At 42.3% G+C, this 19636-nt stretch overlaps 1 protein-coding gene across 2 annotated transcripts in view; it reads right to left on the bottom strand.

The window, feature by feature from the left end:
* The window catches only part of SLC12A2 (solute carrier family 12 member 2), a 66903-nt gene extending 52737 nt beyond the window's left edge, over nucleotides 1–14166 (bottom strand). For both annotated transcript variants that reach the window (XM_064502319.1, XM_064502318.1), the window contains exon 1: nucleotides 13390–14166. In XM_064502319.1, coding sequence (XP_064358389.1) covers nucleotides 13390–14010 — 621 coding nt within the window. In that variant the 5' untranslated portion in view covers nucleotides 14011–14166. The remainder of the gene's footprint in view (nucleotides 1–13389) is intronic.
* Between the last annotated feature and the right edge of the window lie 5470 nt (nucleotides 14167–19636).

The raw sequence follows: 19636 nt of genomic DNA on the forward strand, positions 1-19636 counted from the left end.
TGTATTCTGTAAGGGAAATAAACATGTCTAAAAGAAAAGTAGCATTATAGGTAACTACTCAAACAGTATTTTGCTCCACTTAACAAAACTCTCTTAAAGAGCAATCAGTATTGGCACAGACAATTTCTTTTGTAAGCTAGTAACACTAGCAATACTGTTGTCAACAAACAGCTAACTTCTCTACACTGAGCTATCCATTTCAAAAGTACTACCCCTAAAACTGTTACATATTCTTATTGCTTTCATTTATGCCAAAATACAATTCAAGTGGACCTTCCGTTTGAGAGATATTAAAGTTTTCCCAAGCCTCCCTCCTGTTAAGATACAAAAACTATAGTCTGTACCAATATCCAAACCAGCTTGAAAGAGCTTCTTCTTTAAAAAGAACATCAATTTACTATTTAGAACTGTAAAATGATGGCTGTACAGCACAAAATACTTATTACAGGAGGGATATCAAAAACCTTAGCAATGAGCTTCTAAAAAACAACATGGAAGTCCAAGAATCCCCCAAAAATTACTTACTATTTCACCTGAAATAGCACCAGATTTAAAGATTCTAAATGTTCAGCAACTTGGAAAGAAGAGGGGCAGGAGAAAGAACAGGCAACCTGCTTTACATTCCTTCCTGACCAGCAAGCCAGAAGATGGCAAGAACATAAGTAGCCAACAAGTGACCTGCAGTAAGCAGTAATCAAAGCAAAGCTGACTTATGTCAGAGAAAACAGGGCCACTCACGATAGTTAAAAAACAAAACAAAACAAAACATAATATAGCTTTTTGCCTAACTGGAAACCATTCACAATTCTTTTAAACAAGCATCAACAAAAAGATGCAATACAAGCACCGCCACACAATAAAGTTCATTATATCTGAATTGATCACACAAACAAACAAAAGGCACAGGCCCAAGGATGTAAAGAAGTCGCTGAAGAATCTCATAAGACACAGTGACTGGAAGTTAACAGCAGACACTCAAGGCCTGTAAAAGCAAACACAGTGAGAAACCCTACTCTGCCTACATCTCTCACTACTCATGAAAGAAGTCTTTTCTGAACTACCATAAATAATTTCACAGAACTATCATCTTGTTACTCAGTAACAGTTGAATCAGAACCCTGGGAATAGAATAGCTCTTTAGTAGGAAAGAAACAGAAGATAAAACCAGAAAATTGCTCCAGAATGGCTAAACCATGAAAAAAATTGGCACTATGACTGCACTTCAAATACTGTGTGCAGTTCTGGTTCTTCCTCACCACTCCTCTTCAAAGATGAGGATGGAAGAGATATCATGAGTTAGCATGGACATGTTTGTTTAGGGTTTAAATACACGAGCTTGGAACCATCAAGCAAAGTTCTCAGGTAGCAGTTTCAGCACAAAAGGAGAAACTTTACCACATAGCTTAGGGGTAAGCTGTGCAACTCCTTGCCACAAATTATGTGAATGCCAAGAGGCTGCATGGGTTCAAAAAGAAATTAGAACTGAGAATTAAAAAAAGAAGAACACAGAAGCTATTAAACACAAGAACACTATTTAAATTGGAGATTGCTGGAAGAGTCAATCATTATATGTTTGCCTTGTTACTTATACTCTTCCCTGAGCAGACAGTGTTGGAGACATGATACTGTGCTAGACAGACTTTTGGTCTGACTTAATACAGCCATTCTTATGTGCCCAAGAAGTTTTAAATTTATGTCCATCAAAGCTAGAAACTTGAATTATAAAGTAAAAGAGTTGAATTTTAAAAAGGGTTTTGAAAACATTGGAAGGACTTACATGATATAGAAGTTGCTGATCTACTTCTGAATTTCATGGATACAATAACGTAAAAGGAGAGTTTTACCAGTTACAAAGGTGAGAAGATACTCAAAAGCTGGTAATACTCGCTCAGATACAGACTGCAGTGTCTTAAAAAGGAAGTATTAACATATGACTTAAATTCTCTAGTCTGAGAGCCATTTGCCTGTTAGAAGATTTTTTGTAGGATATGTCTGCTAGAAGTCTCATCCTGCCACAGTTCTAAGTTTAAAAAGACATTGAACGAGTGAGCCCAGCCATAGATCCATTCTTCGTTATAGCCCTCATTCTGATGAAAGAAGAGTGAGGAAAGAACAGATCCTAAAACTGGAAGTAGGTTATCACTTCTTACATCTTGATTACATCTCTAATTACATCTTATCTACAGATATAACACAATCTGGCAAGTATATTTAATGCTTCAGGCAGGGTAATACCCAACTGAACATAGTTATCTTTCACTTAAGGACTGCTACTCATAAAGAGAAGAGCTTCCATAGACACATAAAGCAGCTTACAAATTCCTGATAATTCTTTGGTTAAAAATAAAGTTGCCAAGTTCAAGAAACAGTTTTAGATGCTCCACAGTAGGTTTTTCAGGAGTTAGACTGAAAGCTTGAGTGATCAGTATTGCTACCAGTAAAAAAACACCAGTCAGGTAGCAAGTATAGAAGAAAAATGACAGAAAATACATGTCAAGACATCTCTAACCAAACCCCCCTTTAGCATTTTAATTTAAAAAAGAAAGAAAAAAGAAGAAAAAAAAACCCACACACTTTCAAGGAATTTTGGGAAAAGAAATCCTACCAACCAGTCTTTCAGAAACCATTTATACTAAATAATACATTCATAACCAGTGGAGCTCAGTATCAGACTATTTTTTTTTTAAGGGAAGTATTGTTTTACAGAATTCCAATCAATATAAATAATGCAGATCAATGTCTGAGCATTAGCTCTCAAACACCAAAAATAAATACAAACATTTGGCCATATGTAGCGTTCAGTCACAGCTATTGATTGAAGATCAAAACAATTCAGCAGTCAATGCCTCGCATATTATGTACTTCATTGATTAGTTTTAAGCCAGGAATGAGCAACTTGCTCCTGGAATTTATAATTCCCATTGTCTCTCCACTGCAGTGTGCTTCTCCTTGTTTTAAGTGCATATGAAATGCTGCTACCATGCACTCTGGCTCCAATACCTTTAAGTCATAACCTAAAGAAGTCTACTAACCTATTCAATGGCACCCAGAAGTTACCTACAGCAACAGGAAATACATTACCCAGATAAAACATGATCTGTTCTTAAAACTTGGATTCCTTGAATCCAACACAAACAGCTTGAAAAGGGTTTTCTTTGACTGAGACTAGTAACCAATGGTTCATGTTTACAGCCAAGGGAGCAAAACTTAAGTGCTTTGGCTGTATTACCTTCTCTACAACTACATATTTTAAATATGGCAGCAAATGCCTTTGGCTTCCACTTTCAGAGATTTTAAGCAATTGCAACAAGCACAGAACACTAATGTTATCTTAAGCCAAGTACTGTGATCACAGTGGAACAGTTTTAAAAGGCAGAAGAAAAATTTACAGTTACAATTAACATGTCAACTGGAGAATTAGTCAACTACAAGTCTCTGCTATCAGCTTGTATTTCAGTGTCTTGCAACTCAATGCCATTTCTGACAGAGAGACATTAAGCAGTATTTGTACAGATGTATATTACATACTATTCAATTTTAAAATCCCTTTTTGCTTTAATTCTTCCAAGATAGAGAGCTATCCATTCTTCCTCCCAACTCTTAGCAGCAGAATAAGCCAGGCTAGCAAGACTTTATCAAGAAACCTACTCAAGCGGCTGATTTCAGCTTAACAGCATACCACTCTCATTGCATGATAGCATACTTATACAGGACAGACAGGAGTCATCTTTATTAATCTCACCATCACTTAGGTCTTACGTGCATACATTTTTATCGAGTGCTCTCTAATACAGCTTACTAGCCACACCAAAGCAATGAATTTTTCACTCTGGTGAACATTTGGTTGAAGAAAAAGGATGGGAAGCAACTTGCAAGTGAAGCAACAAGAAGAACCGCCCATACATAAGAGCACTTTAATTGGTGAAAATAAAGAGAATCTTTTCTTTGGTTGATCTTGATGAACTTGATCTGATGACCTCAAAAGACAGACGTGCAGAGAAGAAAAGAAAAAAAGTGGAGTTGAAGGAGATAGAGAAATGAGTTTACCTCCTCCCTGCCAAGCTACACAATTTAATCAACGTTTGTGATAATCTCTCTCCACCCCTTTTTCTTTTTGTTATTCCTCTGGATATTTTAGGAAAGATTCCTTCTGAGGGAAAGACTTAGGGCAGTAGATGGCATAGCAATATTCCACAATCATTAAGTCACCTCACATTAAGTAATCCAGGCATTTGAACACTGCACAGTATTCCAAGTTTGATCTCATCCCTTTCTTTGCCTTCTTCCTCCAGTGTATCATTATGAACTTCACTTTTTTAGCTTTTTACAAGGGAAAAAAAAAAGCGCAATGCTTACTTAAGTATCCGATCAAAATAAAGTCTCCATCAAGGCAGATTGCTTGCTAACTCATCTCGAAACAGAGACAGGGTCAACACTGTTTCGTCTAATTGTTATAACAATAGTATAGGAAGTTCAGATTCAAATCTTTGCATTTCTTTAAAACAAGTCAAGGTTTAGAAGCTTTGTGATCTGGGCTTCAATAAACAGAGGAAGACTAACTATATTTAGGGAGGGAAAGTTGCAGGGGACAGCATTCAAGCCTAGACAGCAAGATTTGAAAGCTTGCACCCAGCATACAATAACGAGGTCCAAACCCTTTCAAACATGGGGTGCTGCAGGTACACAATAGCCTGGTCTCCTATTGGCAATTTAAATAGTTTTTTTTTCTCCCACACCAAAAACATTACTTACAGAATAAGAGCGTTTTGCAGCAAGATTCAGATTAAAAAACAAAAAATAAAAAATACTCTCTACATCCTCAAGTCTCAGTTCACATGCCCCTCCTTGGGTACAGGAGGGAATGAATACTCTGGACAAGTTGATCATATGAAAATGAAAGCCAAAAGGGAATTCAGCATTCAGCAGCTGTTCAATGTGGCCGCCCTATGATAGATTCACAGTGTTCATGTTCCTCACTCCTAGAAATATGCTAGGAAAAGTCTGGCCTTTCTGACAAGAAATAATCTGCCACCATCAAAAAATAATTTAAAAAAAATTTTCCTTTGCCAGGAAATACCTGGAAAAGTCTCCACTTATCCTAGCTATCAGGAAACTGCATCATTAACATCTAGTCACAAAAAAAGGAGGCATGGCTTATTGTACAAACTGCAAGTGTGACCAATCTGTCCAAGATAAGAGGAAGAAATACACATACAGTACTTCACCCCTGGAAAACGCATCCTAGCTAGAAAGAGCATATGCATTAATGTTTAGAAAACTCACATCCCAGTTCTGGTTCTCGTGGATCACTATGTTTAATAAATGTTCCTGCTTTTTTGTGTGTGCGTGTGTGTGCGCGTGCACGTGCGTGTGCGCACATTAAGCCCTTTCCAATTTAAGTCAAATCTTACCCTGCAGATGTTACAGATCTTTACAGCAGAGAATTAGGACCGTCTGGTGAGGAACATAAGCTCAAACCTTTAACTCATTCCCTGCCCTCCCCAGACCCAAACTACTAGTTCCCTTAGTACACTAACACATTTGATTTTTTCCACAAGAATCATTGTACTGTGAATGATAACCAAAGTAATTATTCATCACTGCATATTGATTGTCATGTTCGCTTGAATATCCATTGAGATGAAAAGAGACATCACACTTCTCCAGACAACAGATCCAGTTCTGAACACAGATAAGTCTCACTTGATTATCTGAAAAACATAAGGCTAATACGTCTCTAACAGCTAGCGAGCTTTTAAGTGTTTCAGCAATTTTCCTGTTCTCCAGAATGAAGCAGATGCAGCATTTAATTGCTTAAGAGTTGAATCAAATTCTATTAGCAAGACACTTACATAGCAGTTTTGCATATTTAATTATGAATCAAGAAATATGATGTTCTGTAAATACAGCTAAAAGAATTCCTGTTTGTCTTGCTGAAAAACTTGTTTTCAATACAGAGAATTTCCAAGTCTTCTACACCATCCCCCCAAAAATAGGTTAGTTTGAAGAGTTCTTGCTCTTAGCACCTTATAATTTTCATCTGTTTCTGCAAAACAGAATATTACATATTTCTCATTCAGGAGTTGAGGGGGGAGGGTAACCATATGACAGAACAGCATGAGTAACCTTATTAACACTTCATTTTCTAATTAGAATTCTATTTCTAAATGTAATGAGCTTGTGAAAACCACATTTAAACCATAGTCTTATAACAGATAAACAGCCTACAGAAGTCATTTAAAAAAAAAAAAAAAAATCAATTCAGCATTGGTTGAACTTTTTATAAGTTATACCACAAAGTGGGAGATATGGCTAAAGGCACAGTACCCTGAGCTAGCACCAAGCTGGTAGATTTACACAGCACAGCACTTGTACTGGTGCAACATTACATTCAAGCCAAAGCTGCCAAACTGCTTCCAGCTCAAAAGTACCCTACTAGGAACAGTCTTAGGGGTTTCTGTACCATGCAAACCTTCAGAATAAGAGTAAGTTGAAACACTAAGCTGGCACTGCATTCTCTACAGCTACAACAGATGTTGCTATTTTCTTTGAATTCAGAAATCTGAATAATATGATACAGTAAGTTTTCAGAAAAATTAACTCGGGAAATGAAGATGTAAGAGAGAAGCTTCCTTGTTAAAAAGGCTTCAGACTGAGATTGGATAGGAATTATTTTGTTACTTGCCAGAATCCCAAGTCAGCTAAATTCATCAGCCACAGATAATACATTTACTTAGTTTATATACACACAAAAAAAAGATTTAGTAAGTTCAACATGCTGATTAAGCTTCATAAAGTAGAGAAATAAATCAAAGGCATTCCATGTTCTCAAGCTGCAAGGACTGGACTCCCAAAGTACTGAAAGAAAGGTATAACAGTTTTAAGTCTGGTAGTAAGGGTTTTTTTTAATAGTTAACAAATGAGCATACTGTAACTGCTATTACCTATAATCAAAAAAGAGGAGAAAAGGTTGATTTGTGTTTGCCCATGTCACTTGAATATTGTATGAGGCTTTAGAAAAAGTTCTGAAGGATGCAGAGGAAGACAGCATACCAGTTCGAATTACTCCAAGATATTGATCTTGCCATTCTCCTCCTCTGCAAGGATTTTTTTTCCCCTCCAAGAAAGGAAATCAGAGGAGGTCTAATCAAATACACTACCAAGAGGGGAAAAGTTAATATGAAGATGAAGATTAATATTCATTCTGCAGCTCCTTCCTCTTTAACCAATTTTGAAACAGCTTACACTGAAAGAAGTCCGTCAAGCTAGAGAGAAATTATTGCTGTTCTTTCAGGTTCTGCTCTTGAACTAGTCTTATTGATAGTGACAGCATATCAGCTAAGATTAGTTTATTAAAGGACAGGCTCCTCCAAAAGGGCACTCTCACCTTCTCTAGTTGTACTCTTCTCCACCTGCAAATTACCAGGCCTTCTCTTCTGCTGCCATTAGTGCTTATGGGGCACAGCAAATTGGATCAGAAAACTGACCCACCTTATCTAGTCGGAGCTTTCTGCAGGTTTCGGGTTTTTTGTTTGCTTTCTGTAAGCCGGACCAGTTCCCATATCCAACTCAAAGCTATGTAAACACAAGTGTTAGCCCAAGAGAGAGCACAAGAGTTTAACCTTTTCAGCAGCAGCCCACCCTCAGGCTGTACAACTATAACTTGTTAACACCATTCAGTTATCTCCAGCTTCTCTGCAATAAAACAGAAAGAAAGTAGTGTGAACAGTACTAGTGGTTTGCTGAAGACAGTTCAAGGATTCTGTTGTTCCACAGGCATTTTGGACTAAGGACTATGATCACAAAGAACAGATCATTCATTATGCAGTTTACAATTACAAAATGCACATGGCCTTATAAAACACAAATCCTGGAGGACTAATATGAATTGCTGCTGAGACAGAGCAGTATATTAACTATCACCATCATCAAAGAAAAAAAAAGAAAAAGGGAGAGAGCGAGAGAGAGAAAGAAAAAAGGCAGGTGTGATATCAGGACAAGTAAAGTGAGGATTTTCTAAACAGAGATAAAAATAGCATTGAAATGCCATTTCATGTGATGCTGGTAAAACTTCTGGCACAGGTGCATGGAGCTCAACATTTTTAAGAATGATGAACGAGAACAGTTACAAACTACAGGCTTCTAAGAAGTCCTGAAGTACAGAAAACAAGACTAAAAGAGCTTGCCTTGTTTTATTTTGGTAAGATGATGTTCAGAAAGAAAACTCAAATATTCTTTAAAAATATAAAGAACAACAAGAAAGGAAAGGAGCTATTTGAATTAAATTATATTGACTCAAGAACTGAGAAGCCTACTGCCCATGAGTAAGATGCAACAAGACATTAAGAGACTCTGATCTGCTAGAGGGCCTCAGTCTTCATTTAACAGGGGGAAAGGGGAGGAAATAGTTTTTAAAAACACAGACTTTACATGATATGGTCAGCTACCCTGACAACCTAGAAGCAATCTAGAATCACCTTTAGTCTTATGATCCTAGTAAAGAATTTCTAAAGTTTCTTCTGTGCCTCTTTAGTTGATCTCTGCTCTTTCTTCAGATATTGTACTGAAACAAATCAAGAATTAAGAAAGGTTAGATGTGCAGCAGTCATTTACCATTTTCAAGAGCGTATACATTCTTTGTTAACAAGCAGTGCTAAATGCAACCTTTCCACTAAGCTTAAGTTAACATTTTAACAGTTACCATATATGAAGATCACAATGCTCTTTCAAGAATGTACAAATCAAAGCTAGAAAGATAGGTTGGATAATTATAGTTTTTTAAACTGAGTCAAAGTCAATCCATCCTGCCTCAAAACTATCAGTAGTGTTGCCTTTTTTCTTACTTCTCTCTCCAAGATCAGAAGACAGATGCATAGATTTCTGTGTGGGAGGAAACAGAGTGCACAGTTGCACTTTTAAATGTCTTTTGTTTTGGGGTGATGGGGGAAAGGAAAGTGAAGATCTTTCTCTGAGATCACTGCCTCTAGTCTGTCAAGGGAACCAACTAGTATGCTCATTAAGCATTTAAACAGCAGAACAAAACTACCAGTAGAGGGCTTGGTTCACATACTATCTACTTACTGCAGCTGTAAGTCACTGAACAAAAGACGTGTTAAGTCAAAACCCTTCACATACTGCAAAGTGTCGTCGTCTTCAAAAAATAACCATGCCAATTAAGGTGATGCTAGTCTAAAAACATAATATACTAACTCATGGCAGTGGATAACTAAAACACTGTCCAATTTTGAATGTTTAGAAGCATTCGCCTTCTAGAGAGCAGAACAGTAAGGTCTACAATATTAGGGTGATTCTTCCATTTAGGAAGATATAAAGGCAGATTTCAAAGTAAAGATGAAACTCATTTTACATACTATAGTTGTACTTACAGATTTAGCTGACCTAGGCAGAACGGATATTCCTAAACTGCAAGATGATCTTTTAATTAAAATAAATAAATAAATAAAAGCTAAGCTATTAATCTTCTTGATGTCTGAAGACTGTTCCCCCCATCACGGGAGAGGACATTGCTGCAACTGCAACAAAATCCTACAGCACATAATATGCGGTTGCTGTTCAACTTCTTTGCCAATAGTCGTTATTCTCAACTCTAAATCTCTGGAGGCTGATACTACTGCAAAGCAGCATTTTATCTATGAGATTAGTGATTGTAACAGAATCACCAAACTCCCTCTACCTTCCCTCTAAAGACAGGGAGAATTAATTCATACTAATTGGATAAGCAACAGACTGATCACCTTGGCTATCTACAACCAGTGATAACTAAAGACAAGCCCCTTTGCTTGAAATGGACCATGGTAGATCAAGTTCAGTAGTATGCAACTCATCCAAATTAGAGCATCAGAGCAGCCCCTAGGTGCATTTCCGCACAGTTTCAAGAGCAATTCCTCAACTCTCGTGCTATAAAAGTTACTGTTGTAAGGACTACATAACACTTGAGGTGATTAAACAGCTATCCTACCATGACAGCAAGACAAAATCTTGTCATAAGGTACCCCTTGTGTATGTATATGCACATCTTCCTCAAACAGTGTTTTTCTGTAAGAACAGAACCAGAAGAACAGTTAAACACGACTCTTGTAAACAAAATTAAGAAAACATTTTTCTGCCCTTTCATTGGCACTAGCCTCAATATTACTGGAACAAGTCCCCAGATATATTTACCTTTTAAAAGGAAAAAGGAATAGCACAAGCTTTAACTGTAAGATGAAATAGCTAAATTCAGAGCAATGAACCACATTATTAGCAAACAGAGTTCTGGATCAATCTTGACACAAAATAACTGCCAACTTTGATGTGCCAGGTCAAGCAGCTAACCAAATCAAAAACAATTATATTTCCTACAGCAAATCAAGCATTTTGTAGGCATAATAGTAATCTTCATTTAGTGCCAGTTTTATTCAATGGTATTAGGCCATACCAGTTGCCGTACTAACTCTTTGACACACATGCTGTGCAAGTTAAGTTAGTGCTAAATATCACAGCTAAAGGAAGAAGTTTAATTTTTCAAGTTTGTAAAAGTCAGGAAAATATCCTATCCTTAATGTAAGGTATTATTCAACACTAGAGACCATGACCAGTAATTAGCAGGAACTGATGTCACTTTGTGAATGGAAACAAGAGATCCCCTGAAAGTCTGGATAAAAACAAACAAAAATGCACAATGGAGTTTTGTAAGCATTAAAAAAAAGAAAAAAACTATGGCACCTTTCTGATTTAAGAGTTGGTAGCTCTCTCTGGCCAGAAAGCAAATGTAGAATCACAGATGTGGTGTATTTTATACTCTGGATATGGGAAAAACACAAGTATTCAATGCTATTATTATGTTTGACACACCCTTATTAAGGCATGTGTTCGCAACATTATTTCACACAAACTACTATAATTCTAAAGTAGAAAAAGTGCTTCCCTTCTTCATTTTAAGTCTCATTGCTTCCTACCACATTAATTGCTTTGGAAGTGAAACCTCTTACAACAGAACGGCCAAGTTACTCACTACGCGGAACACCAACTTAACTTTTGACGTTTATGCACATGACAGCTTTTAGAATGAATAGTGAAATATAATATCAAGCATTACAAAAAATTGCAGGCTGCATTCCCCTTCCCTTTTCTTTTTTTGAAACAACACTTTAAAAAAAATAAGTCTTCTTCATGTAGATACCTATCCATACCACAAAAGACATACATGACATTTTAGAAAACAGTAATTTGACTTAAATAGTGCTTATAATGCAACTACTCTGAGTGTGATTCAGGAATTAGGTCCACCCACAGCTCCTGTATACCATAACCTACCCAGAAAATTCCTTGCTATGCTTTCTAATGAAATATGAAAAAACCAAGCTTTTTAAAAACTATACTTTTAGAATATGTTAAATTCTGTGCTGAAATGTCTCAATAGTGTCATGAAGTGCTTCCTTGACTGCTACAATATGAACACATTCAAATCTTGTCTGCCAAGGTTAAAAATTCAGGTAATGTTCTGCTTACAGGAAGAATAGCTAAGGACTTGCACACTTCTCCCTCTCATCCTTGTGTATGCCAGAAGTCAGAAATTTGGAAAAATTCAGCCTGCTTTCATCTATGTTGTGTGGCTTTATATACAGTCTATCTAACTCTATGCACAAAAGAGTAATTGGCCACTCCCATTGAATACTAATTTATAATCAGACTAAAGAAGAAAGTAACTCTGTTAAGGAGGAGACCCAAAATGCAGCAGTAATTTATTGTTACAGTTAGTAATGATTTTGATATCTAATCTTAGACATTCTATAAAGATACTTCCTTGCGACACCAAAAGTGACTTCTGTCTAAACAGATGAAGAGTCATGGTTTCAAGAAACATACTTATGGAACGAAAAAAATCACAAATCAGTTCAGCTGCACTTCACTGCCTTACAGATAGCTTGGAGCGGGGGGGAAACAGGGCAGGGAGGGAAACGTGTTCAGAACAGTTTCATTCAAACCAATATGAGTTTATCCCATTGACTTTAAAGGGCAGGAATTTCACCCTTAAAAAACATGCAGATTAAGTACATCTTTCTTCTTGCCTCTTTCCAGGAGTATGCGGGCTACTACATTATCTTAGGAATTATGTAACTACAGCATAAATTATATATAAAGAATAAAGACGGAATCTTATCAGTGCCACATATTACACAAACTAATGTCAAACACAGCAAGATATTAAAAGAAACAGGAGAGCCTTAAAAGAGCATAGGTGGAATTCCATAAGAAAACACATAAGGAGTGAAAGATAAGATGAAAAGAGTTCTGGAAGAAGAATATTCTTCACTTCATTCAGATGTAACCCACATGTTCTCTTTTTTCACTAAACCAGCAGAAAACCCTCTAAAATATGTATTTATTAGAGCATGGCCAAGTACCAAGAGGCAATATTCAGACTGCATGAAAACAGCACTGTGATAGTCTAATCTGGCTTCCCTTTTAATAGGATCTAAGAATTGGATCAAATTAATTCCAGGTTCAGCAAAAGCTTGTCTTTTAATAAAGACAATGCAAATAAGCTTTCATCATACCTCATCTCCAATAACATGCCGACTACTCCAAAAAAGAAAAAACTTGACATGCACAGCTTGAAAATTTTTGAAGTCTTCTTCACAAAGCCCTCACAGGCAGGGCTATTTAACGAGACTGAAGGGATTGCTTAACATGAAGGAGCCTCGGCTCTTATCTACGCTACCTTCAGCATCACGCAAGACAACCGTTTGGTTCAGCATTATATGTGCAGAGGGAGAAGAGATGGCATGCCTTTTCAGCAGGAGATAAACATCTCATCACCACTAAAAGCTAGTGCATCCTTGTATTTTTTTTTTAAAGTATCTCTTCCAAACATTTTCATTCCCCTCCCCAACCTAATACTCCTTGCAGACCTGGAGCTTCCTATTTGCTGAAGGCAATACAGACTAGAAATGAAAAACTGCTTGATCTACTCCACAACAGACCCTCTTCTCAGTTCTGGAGAAGACATCTGCCCTGCAGACATACAATTATCTGTCTCTCTTACGTTGGGTGTCTACCTCTGAGAAATACAGGGGAGAAAAGACCCACTGCACCACTGAAAGAGAACAAAAAGATCTAAATGACTCAATTCAATTGCACTGCTGGTATCTTTCGGAGCACGGCGGGCTTTCTCCTCCTACAGAAACCTACCCACACTGCAGCCCAGAGGAGTCAATATGTCGCCGAGATGTCACCGCCGCGGCCAGGGGCGGCCCTGGCGGGCGGCGAGGGCGCGCCGGGCCGGGGGCTGCCGCCGCTCCCCCTGACAGGCCGGGCCGCGGGTAACGGCCGCGCGCAACGGCCGCCGGCTAACGGCGGGCGGGCGGGGACGCGGCGGCCGCTCACCTTGTCCAGCTCATCGTGCAGCTCGGCCAGGCTAGGCCGGATGAGCTTCTCGCCCAGGTCGGCGGCCGTGTGGCGGTAGTGGTCTATGCGGGGCACAGCGTCCATGGTGTTGTGGCCGAAGGTGCGCAGGTAGTAGGTGTTGGTGTGGGTGTCGTAGTAGTAGTGGTGGTGCCCGCCCGAGTGCAGGCTGCCCTCGCTGAGCACCGTGTCGCCGCCGTTTTGGAAGCTGACATTGCCGCCCTCCGAGCTGCCGCCGCCCGGCTCGCCGGGGCTCTCGTCGCCGGCCGACGGGTCCACGAAGTTCACCCGAAACCGGCCCTTGGCTTCCTCGCTGCCCTTCCCCGCCGCGCCGCCTTCCCCGCCCGCCTTCGCGGGCGCTTCCGGCGGGCGGCCGGAGCCCTCGGCGACCAGGTCCACCTGGAAACGGCTCTGGCTCGGCGTGGGACCCAGCGGTCTGCCCAGCGCATCGCCCGCTGCTGCCGCCAGCCCCGCGCCGGGCTCCGCGCCGCCCGCCGCGGCATCCTTGCCCTCCAGGCGCGGCTCCTCATCCACGGCCCCAGGCACGGCGACCGCCTTCTGCTCCGCGGGGCCGGGCGGCGGCTGCTGCTGCTTCCCCTCCATGTCTCCTCCTCAGGCGGCCGAGCTCAAGCCGCAGCGGCTGCTCTGAACCCTCCTCGCGGCGGCGGCGGCTCCGCTGCTTTAAACCGCCAACCAGCGCCCGGGGCTGCACCGCACCGGAGACAACGCAAGGCGCCGCGCGCGCCCCGCCCCGCCGCAGCGCCAGGTGATGATGCTGCCGGTGCCGCCGCCGGCGCTCCTCCGCCCCCCGCGGCAGCCCCCCGCCCCTTTCCGCTCGCCCCGGCTTCCTCCCGGCACGAGCCAGCCGCGCCACCTTCCTCTCGCCCCGCGCGACCCGCCCTCCTTCGCGCCGGCTTCCTTCCCTCCCTCCCGCGCCTTCCTCCCGGGGCACCGCCGCCCCCCGGCCCGCCCGTCAGCCCCGGACGCCTCCCCGCGCCCGCGGTTCTGACAGCGCCACGCGGGGAGGCGCGGCCGGGCCGGGCGAGCCACCCGCGGCCGTCAAGGCGAGCGGCGGGGAGCCACCGGGAAGGAAGCGGCCGCTGATGCCCGCCCGCTCCCCCGCCCTCCGGCCGCTCCACCTGATCCCGGCTCCGCAGAGGCAGGAGCTCGGCGGCGGAGGCGCCCAGCCCAGCCCAGCCCAGCCCAGCCCGGCGCAGCCTCGCTTCTCTTGCCCGCTCGGAGGAGGCGAGGTGCGCGGGGCCGGCGAGGCCGCGAGCACCGCCCGCTCCCCAGGCTCCGCCCGCCCCTGGCTGCGGCAGCGGCGGCGGAGGAGCGGCGCCCCAGCCCGCTGGCGGCGAGGGCGGCGGCGCCTCCTCCCGCCCGAAACTATGGCCGCCGGCGCATCCGCCCCGCGGGGCGGTGGCGAGGCGAGGGGAGCGGAAGGGAGCGCAGCGCGGCGGTGGCGGCGGGGCCGCGGCGCTCGCGGCGGTGTCAGCCCGCCGGCCGCGGCGGCGGCGGCGGCGGCGCGGCCCGCTCTCGCGAGAGGAGCGGCGGCGGCGGGGCCGGGGGGGCTGCTCGGGGCCGCCGCCCGCCCCCGGGAGGTGTCGCTGCAGGCGGCGGCGCAGCGCGGGCACATGGCGGCGCGGCTGACACGCGGCGCGCTCGGCCCCAGCTGCGGAGCGCCCCGGGCGGAGGGCAGTCGCCGGGGTGGGAGGCGGTGCGGCCGCGGGGCCGGCAGCAGCCCGCGAAGCGCGGGCAAGGCGGGACAGCGCGCGGCGGGGGCAGCCGTCCCGGGCAGGAGGGCTTCGCCGCCGCGGCTGCTGCGCCTGCCAGGCTTGCTCTCCTGGTCCCTCCCTCTCCAAGTGCTGCGCAGACACCGCCAGTCCCCGGTTGCCCCTCGCCCTCGGGCACCTGACCCTTGCTATCCTCCACCTAGCCGCTCATGAAGCAGTCTAGATGTAGGAGCAATTAAGTACGGCTCAGCTGAACGAGGGCGAAGATGGGTGTGTGCCTATGGATAACCAGTAAAGCAGTAAATGCTGGCGGATGCGTAGGAATGTTTGCACAAGGATATCTGGTAGGAGGAATGAATGAGGACAGCAAAAGTAGCTGGTTATTGGTGGGGTACTGTTTTCCCCTTCCTAGCCTTCCCCATCTCTTCCAGGTGCCTACTAAAACTCTCTTTCTCCTCACATAATAGATCTAATGTAACAGGTCTCTCTCGTGTGTCCTACATTGCAAGTCTTTTTCCCTGTTCTCTTAAAAGGTATTATTTCCCCAGCAGTCTAGATGGACAGTTATATAAATCAAAAAATGTGATAGTGCCATCTCTTTCCCCTCACGTAGTGGGGGATAGGCGTCTGGATAATTCATTAAAGTATGGGTAGTTACCACTGAGACTGGAAGAGAAAGCTGAAAGGTGAATAAAATCCTGCTCCCGTAGTAAGAAATGAGAAAGGGACAGGCCAACAAAAACTTTTATCATTTGTTTTTGTTTTATTCTGATAATATAATAACCTTTCTGGACTGACGATTCTGATCAATGTGATGGATTTGCTGAGAGAGGGGTAACTTAGCCTAAGTACTTCAGTACTGTTCTGGTTGAGACGCTGGGACAATCCATATTTATACTTGAAGGTAATAGCTGACAGAACACGGGGGGAGTTAGGCAACAGTTACCAAAACTTCTACCTGATTTAGTTGCTAAAAATCATCACGCTAACATTCACCTAAGTTAGTCCTGATAAGTGATGGCACCTGTTTGTTTCAAAAACATTTGGGTTGATACTCCTTGTTTCCTGCTTCCATGCCACAAAATTTGACACAAAAGTTTGAGAACTTTTAGTTAAATTTTGTTCCATCTAAGCAAGGACTAGAAGGGTACCACTTAAAATGTTTTTGAAACAGTTTTGAGTAGTGTACACATAAAAATTGATTCAGCTAACATTTTTTTCCACATAAATTCACATGCAGCTCATTGCCAAATGAGTACCTAAATTTCCAAAGTATATTAATTGAACTGTTTTTCCTTATTATGTGATTTTCTTTTAATGTTCATCTCCTTTGTCTAGAAAGTCCAAGTGCCAACATCTGTTTTCTAGCTCACCCCATCTCTATGTTTTATTTAAATTCATAGCAATTTTGGTGACATAATCCAACAGAAAAGGACTGGAGTTTTAAAACAACAGTATTTTTTCTTTAACAGTCACCTGGAGGAAGAAGTGTTTCAATTTTAGGGATGTATGTGTGCATGAAAAACATGAGGACTCTTCAATAGTTCAAAAGATGGGGACACTGATCCTTTTGTGAGTGTTTCACCAGTAGAAGCGAAACAGGCAAATGGAGTTCTTGTATTTGTTTAACTAAGTGATAGCTTCAAGAAGGGGGTTCCTGATGCATTGAATGGGGTGAGAAGGAGAAGGCCTGCTACTGGGAAGATGTCAGGGACACAGAAAAGCCCTAAGAGAGAAGAGCACATCATTCTAGTGGGAGCACATGAATCCACATGGGGGAGACCCTTATGCAAATGAAAGAAAAGGACAAGACACAGAGCTCTTAGTAGATGGAGTTTGTGATGTGCACCCATCTATTGTAATATGAGATAATGATAAATCCTGGCATAGGAGAAAGTGAGGACTTGGGGATGCTACTACAGTCCCCAGTAAAGACATGGAAAATCCAAAGAATAGGAAGAAGATGGATGAGGAAAATACAGGCCCCACAGAACCCAAAGCATGGAGGAGAACAGAACAGAACAGCCATACTGGGTCAGACCAAGGTCCATTTAGTCCAATATCCAGTCTGCAGCAGTGGCCAGAAAGAAAGAGTGCCAAGGGAAGACCCTAAGAACAGGGCAAGCATATATGATAGGTCTTCCAGGTACTTTCGCAGCCTCCAAGCCTTTGCAGCCAAGGGCTAAGCAAGCCAGAGATGCTCTCTCTTCCGTGAACTTGCCTAGTCTCCCCTTGAAATTATGTAAATGTTGAGCCTCTGCAACATCCTGCAGCAGGGAGTTCCACATGTGAAAAACAAGGGATGAACTGCCTCTTTTTCTTTGTTTTGAGCTTGCCATTTGCTAGCTTCACTTCATTTGATACACCTGTGAAATACTGGAAAATGCAACCTCTTTACAGCCATTTGGTCCTTGCCTAGAGTTCTCTCTTTCTCTCATTTGCCTCTTTTCCAGGCAGAAGAATCCTACTTAAGTCATTTCTCCTACGGACATTTTCCACATCTCTGATCATCCTTGTTTGTCCTCTTTGGTTCTACCAGATCCTTTTTGAGATGGGGCACAGTATTCAACATGCAAGTGCACTGTGGATTTATATGGCTTTATAATGATGTTCTCCATTTTGTTCTCTATTGCTTTTTTCTGCTGTGGAGTGCTGACCTGACATTTTCATAGAACTAGCATAATCCCAAGATCCCTTTCCCATCATTTTGTGAGTGAAGTTACGATTGTTTTTGTGTGCATCACTTTTCCTTCATCTACATTATGTTTCACCTGCCATTTTATTACCTACTCAATACATCTTATAAGGTCCTACTGCAAATCTCCATAGTCAGTGCTCAGTCTTACTACCTTAGATAACTTAATGTCATCATCAGCCTTTATCAGTACCCACCCCTTTCCTGGTCATCTGTGAATAGGTTGAACATCAGTGGTTTCAGAATCCCCATGGAACACCCCTGTTGATCTCCCTTCATTGTGTGAAATGACTGCTTAGTCCTGTTCTATTTCCTACTTTTAAATCAATTATTTATCAAAGCAAGGACCTTCCCTCTTACTTCATGGTTGCTTAGTTTCCTTAAAAGCCTTTGGCAAGAGATCTTGTCAAAAGTATTTTGGAAAACCATGTAAATCATTTCAACCTTCTTATCTACATGCTTATGAATGCCTTCAGAAAACTCCAGTGTGCTTCCAATACAGAAAAGCTGTGCTGATGTGCCAAAAAATCCTATTTATCCTTGTGGCCACTGACTCTATGCTTTATTAATAGTTTCTGCTAATTTGTCCAGTACAGGCACTAGACTCACCAGCCTGTAGATCCCCAGATCTCCCCTCATACCGTTAAAAATTGATGTAATTTTTATGAACTTGGGCACAAAGGTGGTTTTAAGATGTTGCATGTCAGAGTAAGTAATTCAGCTGTTTCCTCCTTGAGTTCCTCTAGAGCCTGGGGTGAGTGTCAGTTGTGCCTGATGCCTTGTTACTGTTCATGCAGATCCCTCCTATTCATACCCTTCAAAGAAGGGTTCCAGCAGAGGAACCTCTCCTGCCTCTTCCACAGTGCAGAGAGATGCCAAGAACTCATTTAGCCTCCCTGATACGTCCTTATCTTCACCAAGTACTCTTTTTATACTCTTATCAACCGTTTGCCTTACAGACTCTGACAGGCTTGCTGCTTCTGATATGCATGAGGGATGATTTCATATTCACTTTTTTTGTCTTTTCCACAGACTCTTTGGACATCTATCTCATGCCTATGGACTGGTTTGCTTTTTTTTTTTTTATTTGGACTCAACTTCAGTTTTTCAAAGGATGACTTTTTCTTCTAATAATTTGCTTTATCTCTGTGGTCTAGTTGTGCCAGCTTCCTTTCACCATTTCTGAAGTTATTCTTGACTGGTGGTATAAATTTGCTGCGACTTCAACATGGTATTTTTCAGTAATTGCCATGCCACCTACAAGAACTTAACTGTTTTTAGCATTCTTCTCCAGCTTTGTGTTTAACAAGCTACCTCATTTTGTATTGTTTGTGTTGAGCACAAATCTGGTGGATTTGGGGAGGTTTGTGGAAGCTTTTTGTTGTTTCTGCAAAGATACGAACTCAAAGCAAGTTATGGTCGCTGTTCCAGTGCAGTTCTTCAACACTAACATTTTGAAACAGGTCTTGTGTGCTGCTCAGAGCCATAAGGAGGGTTATTTCTCCACTCATATAGCCCCTAACTAGTTGCTCCTTGAAATAGTCTTTGGTAGCATCTAAAAAATGTTTGTATCAGACTCCCATGTCACCTTTTCCAAACAAATATGGGGTATTGATTCTTCTTTCCTTCTTCCTTTCCTCTTTCTGTCTTCCTTCCTTCCTTCTTTTTTATTTCCTGTTCCATAACAGAGGGAGACTTAATATTGATATTCTGCCACCATGCTATTTTTGTCCTTTTTGTATTTTGTCCTTTATAGTAGCTATAGGTGTCCATCCAAATGAGCGTATTAAATAATACTATC

The sequence above is a fragment of the Dromaius novaehollandiae genome, chromosome Z (assembly GCF_036370855.1).
Source record: "Dromaius novaehollandiae isolate bDroNov1 chromosome Z, bDroNov1.hap1, whole genome shotgun sequence".
Taxonomy (NCBI): Eukaryota; Metazoa; Chordata; class Aves; order Casuariiformes; family Dromaiidae; genus Dromaius; species Dromaius novaehollandiae.